Source organism: Lactuca saligna, chromosome 8 (assembly GCF_052625555.1).
Source record: "Lactuca saligna cultivar CGN05327 chromosome 8, ASM5262555v1, whole genome shotgun sequence".
In the NCBI taxonomy this organism is placed as follows: Eukaryota; Viridiplantae; Streptophyta; class Magnoliopsida; order Asterales; family Asteraceae; genus Lactuca; species Lactuca saligna.
In genome coordinates, this window is record NC_136424.1 from 22,747,537 (window position 1) to 22,763,631 (window position 16,095).

The 16,095-nt window shown below is 33.7% G+C and overlaps 1 protein-coding gene and 1 non-coding gene across 2 annotated transcripts; both read left to right on the forward strand.

Annotated features, from left to right (window-relative positions):
• The first annotated feature begins 525 nt into the window (after positions 1-525).
• LOC145013459 (small nucleolar RNA R71) lies at positions 526-632 on the forward strand. The gene has a single exon (XR_013665018.1). It is a non-coding gene; the product is annotated as a small nucleolar RNA R71 (small nucleolar RNA).
• Positions 633-11,659: 11,027 nt separating this feature from the next.
• Positions 11,660-13,461, forward strand: LOC145011856 (putative 2-oxoglutarate-dependent dioxygenase SLC1). The gene is made up of 4 exons (XM_078970602.1): positions 11,660-11,962; positions 12,036-12,283; positions 12,566-12,881; positions 12,992-13,461. Exons 1-4 carry the CDS (start codon positions 11,708-11,710, stop codon positions 13,229-13,231), a joined length of 1,059 nt encoding a protein of 352 aa, XP_078826728.1. The 5' UTR covers positions 11,660-11,707; the 3' UTR covers positions 13,232-13,461.
• Positions 13,462-16,095: the final 2,634 nt, after the last annotated feature.

The window sequence follows — 16,095 nt, forward strand, 5'->3', positions numbered from 1 at the left end:
TCTAAATCGGCCTTCTTTTCCATAACCGGTTCTTCCTTTTGATAAAAACCCCTTTCCTTCTGCTTGTATTTCTCCTCCTTTGCCTTTTTGTATTCTTCATATGGGAGCCATTCCTTCTTCAGTTTCCGCCAATTCTCATCGTAACGATCGTCGCTTGAGTAGAACACTTGCTCCTTCTTGTTTACATTTTCATCTAAGTCACAATCCTTCGTGAGATGAGGCCCTCTACAGTTCTCGCATCCAACTCGAATAGCATGGATTGTTTGATCCATTTTTTTCATCCTTCTATCTAAACTATCGAGCTTAGCCATCGTCGCTGCTATGCCATAATTAGCCGAGTTCACTACCCCCCGACTTACTTCATTTCTTAGGTTGTGGTATTCTCTAGAATGTTTAGAGAATTCTTCAATTAATTCTTTGATTTCTGGGGGTGGTTTCCTTGTGAGCGGGCCTTGCGAATCAAGTAACTGCCTTGTGGTGACATTGACTCCATCATAGAAGATGGAGACCTCTTGTTGGCTATTAAGGTCATGGTGTGGGCAATTTATGAGAAGACCTTTGTACCTCTCCCACGCTTCATATAGTGACTCCCCAACTTGTTGTTCAAAGTTAGCAATGGCCTTCTTCAACTTGGATATTTTGGAAGGCGGGCAAAAATGGTCTATGAACTCTTCTTTCATCTTGGCCCATGTGGTGACTATCCCGGGAGGGAGCAACTTGAGCTAGTCTTTTGTAGCACCTTTGAATGTAACTGGTAGCATGCGAAGTAGCTGAGTCTCGCGAGGCACATTTGGTACATTGAAGTAGTCAGCCACATCATTTACTTCATCCAAGTGCTTGTAGGCATCTTTGTGGTCTTTTCCATAGAAGGGAATCTCCTTAAGTTGAGGGAGTATGTGGCCCTTTAGTTCGAAAGTGACAGTAGCGGGAATTGCGGGTTGCACAAGTCCCGGTCTAGTATCGTCACGCATCCTCTTCTTCCATTCCCCCATGGGGATTTCATCGATGTTAGCCATAGTGATAGCTAAATCATCTTCAAAGTCGGATTCGTGCCCGAAAGTGATATCTTCTTCTCCCTTGGTCTCGTACTCGGTGTCTTCTTTAATCGGGTCTTCGATTACTAAAGAGGCAATGGATGTTCCTGATTTGCTACTTTTCTTCTTGCTGAATACAGACTTGAGGTTCTTTAGTGGCGAGTTTTTTGAAGAAACGGATTCTCCAACGGCTTTTCCTTTGTTCCTCCTTAGTGCGGATTCTGGGTCTTTTAGAGGAGGGACCAGAGGTGTATCAGATCCTCGGGTCATGAAACAACTGCAAGAGAAATAAGAAAAAAAATGCTTAAAAAGAACAAAAATAAAATAAAAATTAAAAGTGTAACAGTGATGGACTCGCCGAGTTGTCACGAGTGCACTCGGCGAGTTCAAGGCAAAAACATAATTTTTTTTTTCTAATTAACTATTAAAACGGATATTTATTAAAACCTATACTAACTACCAAATTACTTAAGAATTAACTTTGTGTGAGATAAATCCCACACAAAGGATCGATAAAAATAGAAATTAGTGCTAATTTAGAACCGTTCCCTGGCAATGGCGCCAAAAACTTGATGTATGTAGACTCAGCTAGTTTTAAACCTACTTTTTAATTAGAAAATGAACACACAAAGGCAATGGACCTATCAATGTGGTATAGCTAAATAAGAAGGGTATCGAACACAGGGAATGGTAAATTAAAACTAAATACTAATTTTATCTAAATTAATTAATAAGTAGTGGTTTTTCTCTAGTTTTACAAGACTAGAAACTTACTAACTATTACTTAAACTAAAAAACTAGAAAAGCAAAGATTTAACTAAATTCAATAATGGGAAGGACTTCTGTTTAGTTCAACTCAATTGATCCTATGGTTGATATTATGGTACTAGTGCAATGGATTAATTCTTGTATTGGTGACCGAGTCAAGTGATTAGATTCACATTCGCTCCATTAATCCTTAGAAAACAAACTAACTCAAACAGTGATCAGTTGTGTAATTTAATTTAATTCACTAGATTATTTATTCGGGTTAATTTAGACTTGTAATAGCTAACTAATTTGGTCCTTTAGTTAACTTCTTGTTGATGGTCATCACACAAGCTTACCCATGAATTTACCTATCTATCTCGTTAATTCTAGTTTCATGTTCATTAATCCTAGTCATATGATGAAGTGGTCACATAAGCATATGAGGTTGACAATTAAAAGATGTTCATACTATTTAATTATCTTCCTATTAATAGAAAAATAGTTATTATTCACACACAAGGTTCTTTAACAAGCTAAATCAACAAAATCACCAACATTGAATTAATCTTACCATAAATAATCAATCCATAATATCAATATTCTATCCCCAAACAGAAGTTTAAGAGTTTTAGCTCATGATTGATGTAAGTAACAGCATAAAAACGAATTCTAATTGTCTAGCTATAATGGAAAACAAAATATTAAGTATAATGATGTAGATTTGCCTCAAATCTCCATCGAGATTGAATTCTAGGTTATATCTTCGTTCTTCAGGTCTCTACTGGCTCTGATTCGCAGCTTACTTCTCCCCAAGGGTTCCAGAATGTTGAATGTCGATCTGGGCATCCGTTTTTATAGATGCGACCCGACTCGCCGAGTCCATATCCGAAACACCGAGTCCATCACTTAAATCCCGTGTACGGTAAGTCACAGAGTCTTTATCTTCTCGATCCTTCGCTCATACTCGCCGAGTAGGTGTTGTTTTTGGTGGTTTTTCTTCTTTGTTCAATTCCCGAGCTCCCAACCGCTTCTCCTGCTTCCTTTTGCTTCCGAGCTTAACCTTTGGACTGAAAACATTATACAAACAATTTTAAGTATCTTTTGTCCATGATATGCAATAAATTAGCTAATAAATGATGAAAATCTATGCTTAATATAAGACTAAATATGCAAATATCACTGATTTAAAATATACTTTTAAATCATATGTGATTATAGTTATACATGTTTGAATTTTGTAACAAATTCTATTATATTATATTTGATTTAACAAGATTGCTTTTAAAATCACATCTGATTATATGTATTCAAGTTTAAACTTATTTAAAAATATACTTTTAAATCATATGTGATTATACTTATACATGTTTGAATTTTGTAACAAATTCTATTAATCATATATGATTTTACAATCATATGTGATTTAAGAATATGACATTTAAATCACATGGATTATAGCTACCCATGTTAGAACATATGTTATAAATACATAAAAATCATATGTGATTTTAAAGATATTTAAATAGAATAAAATAGATTAGACGTAGCACCAAATAAGCACATGGTCCAATAAAATTGCTTGTTGGATTGGATGGATCAAAAGGTTGTTTGTTTTTAACCAAACAGTCTATCATATAAGAACACCAACCGATGTTGCTTATTTTCGTCTTGCTTGTTATGTAGTTCAATGGGTTGGTATTTGCTTTTCCTGAAGAGCTTGATTCTATCACCAAGTTGATCAACAAAGCTATCAAATTCATCCTGAAATCCATATATGCCTTTTTAGTGGAAACAATCTTCATCTTTATAACTTGAAGTTGAATCATCTTCTTGTCTTCAAATTGGTTTGTCCATTCTTCATAACATTATCTTCTTTTGTTCTGAATGGAAGTTTTGAAAATTGTTTTCTTCCTACAGGAAATACAAGAATATCTTTCACCGATTCTTTGGTGACATCAATCACTCTTCTTTAAAGAACTATCTTCTTTGTATCTGAGTTAAAATTCTTAAGAACAAAACAGCTTAATGTCCCTGGCACCTCTGTCATCTTCATCTTGAATATCCCCCGAAAACCCATTTGTCTCACACAACCTTTTTTTTTACTTCATTGAAGCCTTGTATAACTGATAGCAAAGCTCCAGGTGTACACCTATTATCAAATATATCAATTAATGAATGTAATTCATATGTTATAATAACAATTAATGAAGTTATTATACATGTTTGATAATTTAATTACATGTGTCTTAACTAAAAAACGACATGAAATATGTTTTGAATAATCACAAGTGATTGTTTTTTGAATCATATATGATTTAATAAAAATGTGTACAATCACATGCGGTTGATTTTTTTGTATATAAAAGATATTAATCACATGGTGATTAATTTTTGAAACATATATGATTAATAAAATTATTTAAGAATCAGAAGTGATTGATTTTTGAATCATATATGATTTAATAAATTATTGTTTTTGTATAATCACACGTGATTGATTTTTTCGTATATAAAAGATATTAATCACATGTGATTTAATAAAGTTATTATTAAATTACATATGATTTAATAAAATTATGTTTTTGTATGAAGATTTTAATCGCAAAGTTATACTTGTTTCTGATTGTATCAAAATCTTCTTTACTATCTTCTTTTTTCTTCTTTTTATCTCTTTTGTTTCAGAATCCGAATCTTTTACATTTTCATCAATTAGTTAATCTTTTGTTTTTGAAGATATGACTTTTCTCTTCATTGACTTAGTTTTTCTTCCAGGTAGTACGACAGTTGTTATGAAAATAATAATCATATATTAATACATTTATAATAGACCAACAAGTTTTAATATTGAAGTAATAATTAATAATTATGTAATTTACATATAAATTATAATCATATGGGATTGAATTATACCTTTGTCGTGTTTTAACTTAGACCTTCGTTATGTTGTGTCTTCTTCATTTTCTCTTTTTCCTTTTCCTTTAGAGAGACAAATGATAAAAAAAAAAGAATAAATTATTATGAATATATATTTAATCACATGTGATTGAACTATACCTCTCTCCTTTTCCTCAGTTCTCCTCTGTTTTTCTACTGTTGCACTCTCCTTTTTCCCCGTTTTATCCTTTTGTTTAGGATTTTTCTTATATATATATATATATATATATATATATATATATATATATATATATATATAATCAAAAAATCACAAAGTAAATTTTAGTCACATGTGATAAAATATATTTTGTATACATATAGTGTTCATAACAGAGAATAATAACATGTGATTAATAACAAAGTTTTGTTTTTTTTTGTTTTACAATCATTTGTGATTGAAATATACATTTTCAACTTTCTTTCGTGGTGATTTTCTTATCTTTTTGTTTCTGTAGGTTGTTTCTATGAAGGATTTTCTTTGTCTTGTTTTGAAAAATATATGTACATATATAATTAGAAAATCATATATGATTATATACTTAAAATATATGAATCAAAACTGAGTATTTAATTATTGAAGTATTACTTACTATTTTCAGTCGATTTTCTAATTGTTGCTTTGGTAAAAATTTTAGTTGAAGTTTCTTTGTGCATCGGCTCTTCTTTATTGGTTTCTAAGATGCACAAATATATGTATTATAAGAAAATCACATATGATTAATCTAAGTCATGAGAAATAATAATAAATTATTTATATACATTGTAATCACATGTGATTTAATCTTTATTGTATGTATACAATATGCTAATCACATATGATTCAATCCTTTTGGAGATTATAACATCAACAAATCATATATGATTGAATAAATTAATTATAAGTTTAAATTCATCAGCAAATCATATATGATTGGAAACAGTCATTGCCATGTAAGATTGTCATAACAGATTGTAATCACATGCAATTGAATATGTTTTTGATATATATGTAAGATGATAATTACATGTGATTAAACCATAATATGCTTTTTTATGACAATAATAACACGTGATTAATGAATAAGACTTGTTTTTCTAATCATATGTGATATGAATCATATATTGTTATAACTATTATGAGTATAAAAGGTGTAACTGACATATGAATTCGAGATTGAACACAATCATTATAAATAAAAATTTGTTGTTCATAATTGAATGTAAATCACATAGGATTTTTATCATATGTTACTAATATAGATATTATCAGAAAATCATACATGAGTGAACATCAAAAAATTATATATGATTAAAGACTGTCAAATATATTCATATAATACAACGTTAATCATATGTGACTTAGAACAGAATATTACATGTATCGAGTGTTCTTTTATCACTTTTTTTTTTCTTTCATATGTTTTTGGTTTTTCTGCATGTATAATGCGAGATTATTATCGTCGTAATCAGTAGATAAACAAAATAAACAGTCATTAATAAAAAAACAGAGTAAAACAATAAAAAAAACCTTAGAAAACTAATAAAATACACTAGTATTCAACTTTATTACGTCAATAGTTAGTAGATAATCACAAATGATCAATTGATATCGTCATAGTCAATATATAACACTCGTAAATGAATAATAGAGTATATAAAAAAAAAACCTACATAAAACACTCAATAACATTTAAAATCGAGTGCTATCAGCTAAAATCTTTCAGTAACTGTTTATATTTTGAAAACAGACAATGACATCTCAAATACTAGTGTAAAGTTTATTTTCCGATTGTTGTAAGTTTCAAAACAAAATCAAGGAATGCGTCGATTTTTTCCTTGATCTAAAGCATCTGATCTCGGGAAATCAATCGTTAACGATATTTTTTATTTTATCAAGCTTTTGTTGTTCGATTTTGATGATTATCGGCAAAGACTTAGAGTATTTTTCGAGGGTTTTCTTTCAATAAAAGTATAGATAGAAGTTATGATGAACGAAATGAGGGGCATGCATAGTTATGTGACGAGGATTCAGTTTCATTTTGCATTTATTGCCCCCCCGCATTTTAAATTTTTATTTGCTTCCCATCTAGTTTTTGAATTAATTACAGAATTGTCATCTTGTTAAATTAAAAGGTAATTTTTGTTCTCAAATGTTCTCGCAGTAATAAATGTTCTCGATTGAACGTTTATATATATATATATATATATATATATATATATATATATATATATATATATATATATATATATATATATATATATATATATATATATATATATAAGATGAGATATATAATGTATTTAGAATTAAATTCTTTACGTAAAAAAACTAACATTTTAATTTCATTTTTAACAACATATTATCTCGAAGTGTGTAAGGGACAAATAGCATAACAAAATTAAACCACAGGGACGATCCAAGTGCAAAAAATAAAAAGTTAGGGACCAAACGTGCAATTTTGACCAAACCATAATGACGATTTCAGTAATTTACTCTAAAAACTAAATTGTGAAACTATATATATGAAAAATAAAATATAGATATATAAAAAATCTAATCACTAAAGTGGTACTTCAAAAATCTAATTACTAAAGTCGTTGCTGCAACCCCCAATTCATCTTTCTTTGTCCAATCTGCTCGGCTCGTTTCCATAGTGGTACATCAAAATCCGATTTCTTAATTGGATCTCTGTAATTTAATCAAAAAGATTGGTGCAAAAGTTAAAAAAATCTAATCACTAAAGTGGGGGATTATATGTGGGTTAAATTCTCAAGCCTCATTGGTGAAAATCATACACTTCTTTTTCTGCCCTCCAGGTGTTCGTTAAAATGTCTATAGGTGTTTTTTTCAAGTGTTTCAGTCATGTTAGGACCCAAAAAGATGTAGAGTCTCTTCTGGGGTGCTTTTTAATTGTGCACTCCAACCTTTTGTTGGAGTGTCACTCCTACTTTGGATTTTTTTTCTTCTCATTCCGAGCCTCCCCTTGAGGTTTTAATAAGATTTGTTTATGTGTTTATGGCGTCTTCTCATATATATGCGAGCGGAACTTGGCCGTGTCCTTTTTGGGGGTTTCACTGCTGCCCGAACGGTGAAGTGGGTGGTAAGGGGATATCCCGTATGATTTCTCATATCAAGAGTTTACACCTCTCTACGAATGCGTGTAGAGCTGTGTTGTAAGATTTTATTTCTTTAGACCTTAGGCTGTTTATGTTAGTGGCAACAACATTGAAGGAGTTTGGTCAATGGATATGTAGGGATTGTATGAGTCTCCATTCCCTAAGCCGCTTGTGTCAACACTCAGGTGGTCTTGTCAAATTTAATGGTGATGTTGGTGACATGATCGGACATATTGTTGGTATCTAAAAGCCGCCACCCAATGAACCGGATGCCAAACTCAATAAGGGCTTGGTGTTGGATGCTCAGCTCCTTGATCTTGTGTTAAAGCTACCTATCACCACAGTCAAAAGCATCCCTCATAACTATCGTATGGCTTTCTCTTAGGCTCTGAAAGCAGCCCTTTCCAAGGTTGGTGTTCATCCCAGGTCTATTGAAGTGTGGGTTATATTGTTAATTCTACCTAAATGTACTCTTCAGGTGTTTAGGCCCAAGAATAGTCAAGAAAGTAGGTCTGGGAATAGGAAGTCCTTGCAACATCGTAACATCTTAAGCGCATTAGCTACTTGGGGTACAAAAGATGGTATAGCCAAGCTTGTTAAAAACTTGGTTGACAATGCAAGGATGGAGCAACAAGGCAAAAAAAAAGAGTACATTTAGGAGGATAGAACACGGGGTGACACTAACGTCAGACACTATCTCCGTAAGGTTGTTGATGGGCATTTCACAACAGCAGTGAAAGTATTATGTTCCTCATGGGTTGCTCCATACGGGGATGCTACCACGAAGGCATTTGAGGATAAGCATCCACACAAGCCACCACCATCCATGGCGAGTACCATATGTTAAGTACCTCCCCTTATAGTTGATATTGACAATGTCCTTGGGGGCATTAAATCATTCCCTAAAGGAACCTCTTGTGGAATAGATGGGTTGAGAGCTCAACACATTTTAGATGCTCTTTTTGGAGAAGGTTCATCAATTGCCAAAGACCTCCTATGTTCTATCACATGTGTGATTAATTTATGGCAAGGGGGAGATGCCCTTCGAGTTTGGTAGAATTTGTTGCCTCTGCTCCTCTTACACCGTTTTTAAAACCTGACACGGGAATACGACCTATTGTAGTAAGAACTATATGGAGACGTTTGGTTTCCAAGCTGGCTATGAAAGGTGTTGGTAAAGAAATGGCCAAGTATCTTAATGATTTTCAGTTCGGGGTCGGGGTGTCGGGTGGCGCTGAAGTCGTATTACATAGCACCAATAGGGTGTTGAGTGAACACCACAATGACGGTTCTCTTTCCATACTTACTATGGACTTCTCCAATGCCTTTAACCTTGTTGACAAATCCGTATTACTTCATGAGCTCAGATTGAGGTTCCCTTATATATCCTTGTGGGTAGAATTCCTATATGGTCAAGCAGCAAGGTTATATCTTGGGGACACATATATTTGGTCTTCTACTGGAGTTCAACAAAGAGACCCATTGGGACCATTTCTATTTTCCCTTATGTTGAACCTGCTCTTGCATAATATTAGAGACAATTGCAAGCTTCTTCTCCATGCATGGTACCTGGATGATGGCAAGACTTACTGGAGATTCTGAGGAGGTAGCCAAAGCCTTAGACATCATTAAGGCTAGTGACCCAAAATTGGGCCTTCAGTTGAATATCAAGAATACCAAGCTCTTTTGGCCCTCGTGTGATGGAAGGAAGCTGCATGAGGGGCTATTCCCAGTTGGCATCAGGATGCCGTCATTGGGGGTGAAACTTCTCGGGGGAGCTGTTAGCAGAGATCCTAATTTCATTAGCAACTTAGCCATAAAGAGAGCTGGAGGTGTTGTGAATTTGATACCCCTTCTTCCCTAATTGTCTGACCTGCAAAGTGAGCTCCTTCTACTTCGGTCTTGTATGGGTATTGCTAAAATTTTCTTTGGGCTGAGGACGTGTCAACCCGTTCACATGGAGGAGGGGCGTTGTTCTTCGATAATGGATTACACCAGGCGATTGAGAACATTGTGGTTTGTGGAGGCCCCTTCTTTGGCGACTTACAGTGGCGAATTGCTTCCCTACCCATTCGGTTTGGTGGTTTGGGTTTATACTCGGCAGTAGAGGCTACCACATATGTTTTTGTTGCCTCAAGGGCCTAATCTTGGGTATTGCAAGACCACATCTTACGGGATAGCGACATTTATGCTATGGATTCTGATTATGTTTGTGCCTTAGATTCTCTTTGTAACAAGCTTCCGGACATTGACCTTAGCAGTTTTACTATTAAGGACACCGCTCCCCCTAAATCCCAAAATACATTGGCTAGTGTCCTTTTTAGTAAAATTATCCAAGATATGGAATGAATTTCAATATGAAAGCTCAATAGAAAACAATTTTCCAGTGTTTACGTGCACCACATGCTTAAGATTTTCTTCTAGCTATCTCTATAGATGGGCTTGGCCAATATATATCTCCGGTGGAGTATCGTACCATCCTCAAATATCGACTCATGATTCCTATATTCCCAGCCGATGGGATATGTTCGGTATGTCGCAAGGCATGTTTGGACTCTTTCGGCGAGCATGCAGTTCATTGCAAAGAACTCCCGGGGTTCAAATACAGGCACGATATGGTTAGGGATGTTTTGGTCGATATATGTTAGCGTGTCGGGGTTTCCACCAAGAAAGAAGCTCTTGTAAATTTCATGACTGACTCGACAGAAAGAAGGTCAACCCTTAGACCGACTAACGTTTCGATTTTTGGATGAGTTAGAGGGAAACATGCATGTGTGGACCTTACAGGATCCCCTGTCGTAAGCTTGAGGGATGGAGGTTTCACAGCGGGGCATGTTGCATTAAAAGCTACTACATGCAAGGTCACCAAACATGAGAAACCGTGCATGGAAAATCAACACGTGTTCATACCATTTGCATTTGATACGTTTGGTTTCCTTGCGCCGAATACGGTGAAGCTTCTTAATAGACTACAATGGATCATGCATAGTAATGTTATATCCACTAGATCTATGAATGTAGTCTTCAAAAGAATTGACTTTACCATACAAAATGATTTAGCGGCGCAACTTGTTGTCCATTTGTCTTCTCTTTCGTTGTATGATGATAACTAAAATAGTGGGATTAATTACATTAATATGGATGGTATAATTTATTATGAAACTCATTCTTATTATGAAACTCGTGGATCATGTTTTCAATTTTTGATAAAGTTTCAAAATTCTATGGCGGACTTATTTCTTGTTCCGGAAAATCTCTTAAATTTTACCGTAAAGTGCAAAATTAAATGTAGTTCATCAAAATCCGTAAAATAGACCCTCACAAGTCCGTCGGAACTTCGTTACGAATCCATTTGTCACCCTTACAATGACGGATATTGTGACAAAAGTTGCAAAAAAAAAAAAAAAAAAAAAAAAAAAAAAAAAAAGTTTTTAAGTGTCATATTTGTTTTACGAGTCCGCGAGTGTATATTTACAGATACAACAATTACATTAAGAACATCTATTGTTCAAACAAAAGATCCTTACCGATACAAAATCAGAGCATTTTAATCGCTGTTCAAAGTCTAGAAGATGTCCCAAGTAACGTACACTCGGTCCAAAAGAGGTAACTTCACACCCGCTCCCCCCTCTTCTGACTAAACCAGGTCAACCCCACATTTCTTTCAAGTTTCAACTCTCTCTCTCTCTCTCTCTCTCTCTCTCTATATATATATATATATATATATATATATATATATATATATATATATATATATATATATATATATATATATATATATATATATATATATATATATATATATATATATATATATACACACACACATCTTTGTATATTGCATCACCAACTTCAGTATCATTTCCATCTCACGTATTCTCTCATCTGCATCAATGTCTTTACCAGCTGAACCCTACGTCGAACTGCCCAAACACATGTACCAGAAAGGGGTCAAGCATTTGTGCGAGAACGGTGTGACACAAGTTCCACACAAGTACATACTACCCCCTCAAGAAAGACCAGTTAGTTTAGTGGTTAATGACTGCATCCACTTACCCGTTATCGATTTCAGACAGCTTCAAGGCATGGACAGAAGCCGAGTCCTTAAAGTTCTCTCTAACGCTTGTCGAGAGTTTGGATTCTTCCAGGTATGGTTCGGAATAATGCGGTTGAATATATTTAGTTAGATTTTAGCTCATGTTTGGCTCATTATTAATACAGGTGGTAAACCATGGGATTGCAGATGAAGTGATTGTTAAGATGATGGACGTAAGCAAAAGGTTTTTCGAGCTTCCTTTTGAAGAAAGACAAAGGTACATGTCAAATAATTTGTCTCAACCAGTTCGATATGGCACTAGCTTCAACCAGAATAATGATGGAGTCTTCTGTTGGAGAGACTTCTTGAAGCTAAGTTGTCACCCCATGCAAGATTTCGCTCCTCTTTGGCCTTCTTCTCCTGTTGATTTGAGGTAAAACTCTACTTGTATACAAAGATAAAACAGAATTAGTTAAACTTCAAATCTTGATAAAACCAAAACTTTTGAACTTAAACGTATGAATATTTTAGGCGTGATAGTTACACCTAAACGTACTGCCTTTTAGTAGACTCCTTATATATAACTCCTATTAGGTCACTTGGATATTTATCTACTTTTCATTGTGTTTGCTAAACTCTCATTGGTTAATAAACTTTTCGACCAGTTCAATCTGCTTTGATAGTCTTGTTCTAACGATATTTTATATTCTAACAGGGAAGCAGTGGGTGAGTACTCAATGAAAACCAGACATTTGTATGAAAGGGTGATGGATGCAATACTCGAAAGCCTTGGGCTTACCGATGAGAAAGTGATTTCGAATGATGGTAATCAGCTTGTCATGGTGAACTATTACCCTGCATGCCCACAGCCTGAACTCACACTCGGTCTCCCACCTCATTCCGACTATGGGTTGCTCACCCTTCTTCTTCAGGACCAAGTTGAAGGTCTTCAAATACAACACAACGACAGATGGGTTACTGTTAAACCCATTCCTAATTCATTTGTTGTCAATATTGGTGATCAGTTTGAGGTTAGTTAATTTCTTGCTCATCAAGTATTCAGCTTTTCGCAATCTGGTCATGTTTTATAAATGATAGTATCTTAAAGGTCATAACATAACATTGGGTGTCTACTTAACAGATCTTTAGCAATGGAAGGTACAAGAGTGTGGTTCATAGGGTTGCAGTTAATTCCATGCGGTCTAGACTCTCTGTGGCATCCTTACACAGTGTAAACGAAAATGTTACACCGTCACCAAAGCTCATTGACTATTTGAATCCTAAACGTTATAAAGATACAAACTATGCCGATTTTCTACACTATCTTACGTCTTCGGAATTTAAGTGCAAAAGATTTTTAGAATCAAGGAGGATAAATTAAGGTCAACAGACAATTTTATATGTTAATTATTTTCTTGTCGGTTGATATATATACTATGTACGTCTTATGGGTAGAGAATACGTTATGAGTTCTATGTATGAAAATCAGGGAATTTATACGAGAATTCTAAAATACGAAATAACATTCTTTGAAAAAGAAATAATATGCTAAAACATGATGCATACATAAAAGAAATAATTATTAACTTGAAAAAGCCTGTTAGGGCAATCGTCGTTGCTAAGATGCCATCAATTGATTCATATGTTAACATGATGGTTAAATGAATTGACAATCAAGCTAGATGTATCTGATGCTTTCATAAACGAAATCATTGCGCTAATTAGGTTCATGTGATCGGTCTGGCTAAAAATAATCTTAACCAAACCATTAATTAAATTGGGATGGACATGATCTTTGTGGGAGATGAACTCGTTATAACTAAGAATAACCAAACTGACTATAAGGTGATCAAATACCGCCAAAAACACATTCAATCGAAGTAGTATGATGATTGTTGAAAATATAAGCTAAACTTAGATTTATGTTGTTTGTTAGTATTAGGTATAATTAGGTGTTGGTTAAATGATAGTTGGGTGCAATGGTTGGTATTAAAGGGCGTGATGCTTCAAGGAAATAACTGTCGCATAAAATGTATGTATGTGTGTCATTTGATGTAATAAATGTTTGTTCTTGAATGTTAATAAAAAGCCTTTATTTTTAGAGTTCAACAATCATCTTCTCTCCCCTTCTTGTGTAATTGCAAAATCATATTTCTCTGCAAGTTACATATTTGTTTTAAGGTGTTTTCTCCAAGAATATTTAATGTTATATGGATTGTTAATGATTCAATAATCTAAAGTAACGAAAACCAAATAACAGGATATCGGGATTTTAAGTGAAAACCCTCATAAGAAAAACTCATGTATACTCTAATATAAGAAACACAACCCTATATTTATAATTGTGTCTTCTAAATTGACAAGTTTTATTTAATTCAAAAGTTATTTTGCTTTTTTAGTAAACCGGGTCTAAAATGAACAAATCATATCTAAATTAGACTATAGGTCTAATTTGGACTAATCAGACTACTTTACAAATGATTTATTATTGAATGATCAAATTTGACAATTTTAGCAAACCTTTAACTTTTGTGGCTTCAATTCAACACAACTTTCTTGAAGTAGGTTTGGTAGACATCTAATTAGCAAGTATTTTCTTCCTTTTTGATAGCTACACTTCTTCAACAAGTTTTGAGGCTTTCATCTCTTTATCATCAAATCACCATTTTAGCTTATTGTAATTTCTTTGATAAAGCTCTGTAAAGACTTCAATATTTAGTGGATTGTTTCTCAGCTTCTCCAGCCCGTGGTCTTTTTCCCGATTTAGGTTTTCCACGTAAATCTCTATGTCTTTCTAATTTAGTGTTTTGCTTGGTATTTTTCATTTCATACGGTTGATCATTATTTGATATATTAATCCTATTCCACATGAACTAGAGTTTTTCTTGTGATCAAATTTTAGGGTTGTTTGATGCATTAGGGTATTTCGCTTTAGTGCATTCTTCTCATCTTTGTTTACAACAACTGGTATCAAAGCTTCCATGTTTAATATTACTTTGTTGGGATTATTTTATCATTTGATTGAACATGTCCTCGATGAAATACGATATCCCGTTGTTGGATCAGAACAATAGGTTTCTACTATGGCAAGTAAAGATGAAAGATGTTCTTATTCAAACAGATTTAGACAAGACACTTTCTAGTTTTGAAATGATGCCCGCTTCAAGACAGAAGAAGATAAAGAGATGAAATATTTAAAAGCTCAATCCCGGATTCGTTTGCATTTGTTAAATGATGTTTTGCAAGATGTTTTGAAAGAAACTTCAACGAGTGCTTTATGGTTAAAGCAGGAGCAATTATTGATGACGAAAAGCCTACCAAACAATATTCACCTAAAACAATGGTTCTTCAATCTCAAGATGATTGAAGTAAGTTCTTTAGCTCAACATATTTCCATATTCAAAGAGTTGGTCAATAACTTGGAGAATATGGATGTTCAATACGAAGATGAAGAGTAGGATTTATTCTTGATGTTATCGTTGCTCGAATCATACATCCATCTTCATGATACTATTATCTACAGTCGTGACACTCTTGTTTTAGATGAAGTTGTTACAACTTTGGATTCAAAAGAGAAGATGAAACATATTATTGGTGGTGGTTCAAGTTATGTTAAAGCCGAATTTTTAACTGCTAAAGGAAGAACAATAAATAGAGTTAAAACTTCTCAATCTTCCAACAGGTGCAAATCCAATTATAAAGTAAAAAGAAAGTTTCAAAATTACAGTCATAAGAAGTGACATGTGATTGATGAATGTTTCAAGTTGCATAATAAAGAAAAAGATAAAGCACAACAAATGGTAAACAAGCTAGTTCCTAGAGTGAAGCCAATGTTGTTGAGGTTGATTGTATTTAAGAACTTATTACAGTTTATTCAGATGAACTGGATTCTATTGGTGAATAGATACTTGATTCCATTTCTACTGTTCATTTATGTCACAACAAAAGTTAGTTTTATACGCTTGAGAAGGTTAACCATGGTTGTGTTTTGATGGGTAACAATTCTACATATCTAGTTGTTAGTTATGGTTCAGTCCATCTGTATGTTTGATGGAGTAATCTGAATGATAATGAATGTTAGATATGTTCTTGACCTTAGAAGAAACTTGTTATCTGTCAATTCATTTGATAAAAAGGGATATTAGTTTGCTGGTAAGGTAGAGTTCTTAAGGTATTCAAAATGACTTTGACAAACTGAGATCCAAACGAAAGACCTCGAACCTCTATTTTCTCGATGGACAAACA